Source organism: Humulus lupulus, chromosome 3, assembly GCF_963169125.1.
Source record: "Humulus lupulus chromosome 3, drHumLupu1.1, whole genome shotgun sequence".
Classification (NCBI taxonomy): Eukaryota; Viridiplantae; Streptophyta; class Magnoliopsida; order Rosales; family Cannabaceae; genus Humulus; species Humulus lupulus.
The window spans coordinates 134,228,127-134,230,694 of NC_084795.1; the positions used below are offsets into that span (position 1 = coordinate 134,228,127).

General features: G+C 33.1%; 1 protein-coding gene across 1 annotated transcript; it reads left to right on the forward strand.

Moving 5' to 3' along the window:
* The first annotated feature begins 686 nt into the window (after positions 1-686).
* LOC133825069 (uncharacterized) lies at positions 687-1,323 on the forward strand. The gene is made up of 2 exons (XM_062258065.1): positions 687-900; positions 1,001-1,323. The coding sequence occupies exons 1-2, from the start codon at positions 687-689 to the stop codon at positions 1,321-1,323; spliced, it is 537 nt and encodes a 178-aa protein (XP_062114049.1).
* The last annotated feature ends 1,245 nt before the right edge of the window (positions 1,324-2,568 follow it).

Consider the following 2,568-nt stretch of genomic DNA (forward strand, 5'->3'; position numbering starts at 1 on the left):
CCATAATCATTAATTTTTAAAAAAAATAATAAAAATACTATTTTAATTGAATAATGAGCTTATTTTAATAATTATATTTGATCTTCACCATTAGTATATCAAGGTCAATAGCTTAATGGGGCCTTGAGATGCTTTGATTTGTCACCCAATGGAAGGTTTTCATTAGTTATTTTGACAAGGTTAGATTTCGAAAAGATAGATAATTATAGGTCAAATTCTACTAGACTCACTCCTACGGTGACTACTAGGACTAAATCTATGATTATCGAAACCGTTGGTCTAGCTCATAAAATAAGAGATTTTTTTCTTATTTTGATCGAAGAGTAGGTAGTTAATAATGGTGTCCATTATTAAATGAGATTACAACTCTATTTAACTAATGATATTTTTTGTCTATCGCCAATTGGGACAACGATATCATAGAATAGTTAAAACCTAAAGAAATAAAGATATGATTATTTTGGTATATTTTCCATATCTTACATATTTATTGAAATTAGAGTGAATAAAACTTTTTTTGAGCAAATGTGATTGATTTCTATTTTACCAATAATATGTAGTTTTAAGTATGGTTATGTGTATTCCCATCCTTTCTCAACTTTCTATGGAGAAACTCACTAGAGAAAACATCCTTAAATGGAAGTAGAATATCAATAGTGTTGATTGGTGACAATGCTAAGTTCGTCATGACTGAGGAATCCCTGAAAGTTCCAGATGAAGGAGCTACCAAGACTGTTAGAGACAAATATGAGCATTGGCAGGTAGCTAATAACAAATCACTGTACTACATGTTGAATAGTATGGTCGACACTCTCAAGACCAAGATGGGGAATGTCAAGACAACCTACAAAATCATGGTTCAGCTCCAAGACATGTTCAGTGCGAAGTCTGTGCAGACTCGTTTTGAGGCCACCAAGAAATATGCCAATGCTCGGATGGCACTGTCTCAGGACGTTTGTGATCACCTTTTAAAGATGACCAACTACTTTCATGAAAGCAGAACTGCATGGAGCAAATATAGATGAGGAGAATAAAGTCGGCTTAATCCTCAACAGTCTCTCTCCAGCTTTCATGTCGTTCACCAAAAACTATGTGATGAATAAACTCAACTATGGTCTGATGCAGCTCGTGAACGAGCTTTTGACTTTCGAGTCTATCGTGGGTGGACCAAGCAAGGGAGGAGAAAAGAAGACTACTGTTGCTTCTATTGATCCATCTAAGGCTGAAGCTAACCAAGCTTCGTCTCCGAAAACTGGAAATAAGAGGAAAGATGGACAAAACAACAACCCCAGGTGCCTTGTCCCACAATTTTTACTTAGCTAGATAGTAGTTATAGTTAGTAATAGTTTGTAGTATGTTAGTTTCCTTGGATTTTGGTTCAAGACAGGACTTAGTTGGAAACTCATAGCAACAGTTATGGATTTTATAAGTTTAACCTATAGTTTAGAAATATTAATTATAACATAAAGTTTGATTAATATGACTGGTCCTAGAAATATTATTTATTATAACCTAAGGTTTAAATAGAATTAATAGGAGCATGACACTTGTCATAATCATGTTTATTAAGGATTTAAGTATTTTTTATGAATAGTTCAATTAAAAGAATGATCTAGAAGCTTGAGAACCTTCCAACAGCTGTTAGGATCACATTTTGACTTAGTCAAAGCTGTTTAATCAATTCAAAATATGTTAAAAAATTGCAAATACATGTTTGATATATCAACGTATGACGATATATCGCAGCTATAGGGGACGATATATCACCTACGGAAGAAACGGAAAAAACATCAACTTCGCACGAACCAACGAACAGGGCTCGAGAAAATGGTCTAGGCGATATATCACCCAGGGTAGATGATATATCTCCCCTGGTGCAATTATTTTGGAAGTTTGGGATTTTAAATTTAAAAACAACCTTAACCACTTAGACCTGCCTTTGAACGATTTTGACCGAGTTCAGGGCGTTTGTTGAATGAAAATTCGAATATTTTTCATTTTATATTCATTTATTTATTCAAATTAAAAGGGGTTAGTTTCACTCCTTGAACTCTATAAATAGGACCTAGTACTCAGCTATTTCCTCCATTTATTCAAGCATTGTTCATAGCCTCCAAGCTGCTAAGATTACCTTAGAGAGAAACACTTGGGTTTCGGGATAAAAAGCTTTTCCAATCTAAGCTTTTCTAAACAATTGGGAAGTAAAATATAGAGTTATTTCGGTATCGAGGTATAGATCAAGTCATAAGATCATTCAAGGTATTCTTATCATTAAGTTCAGTTTTTCATAGTTCTTTAGTTTTCAGATCCTAAATCTTGTTATGATTCTTGGTTAGGTGTTTAAGTTTCTTGAAACTTAAGGTTCTTTTTGGTAAGTTTCTTCTTGGATGATTTAGTTTTCTTTTCATCTCTTTTTCTTTAGAAACACATGGTTTTACTATTGGTTTTAGGAGTGTTCAATATCCCATTCTTGTTCCCAAATATCCCAGTTTTTGGTAAGGAAAATAGGATATATTATATTGTTTATATGTTTATGTTATGATATGTTTTATGCTAAGATATGAATAA

What these genes read in the sequence shown, in the direction of transcription:
- LOC133825069 (XM_062258065.1), top strand. Translation starts at nt 687, where the DNA reads ATGACTGAGGAATCCCTGAAAGTTCCAGATGAAGGAGCTACCAAGACT. An exon ending in TGCGAAGTCTGTGCAGACTC is followed by an intron (nt 901 to 1,000) that starts GTTTTGAGGCCA and finishes TCATGAAAGCAG; the next exon opens with AACTGCATGGAGCAAATATA.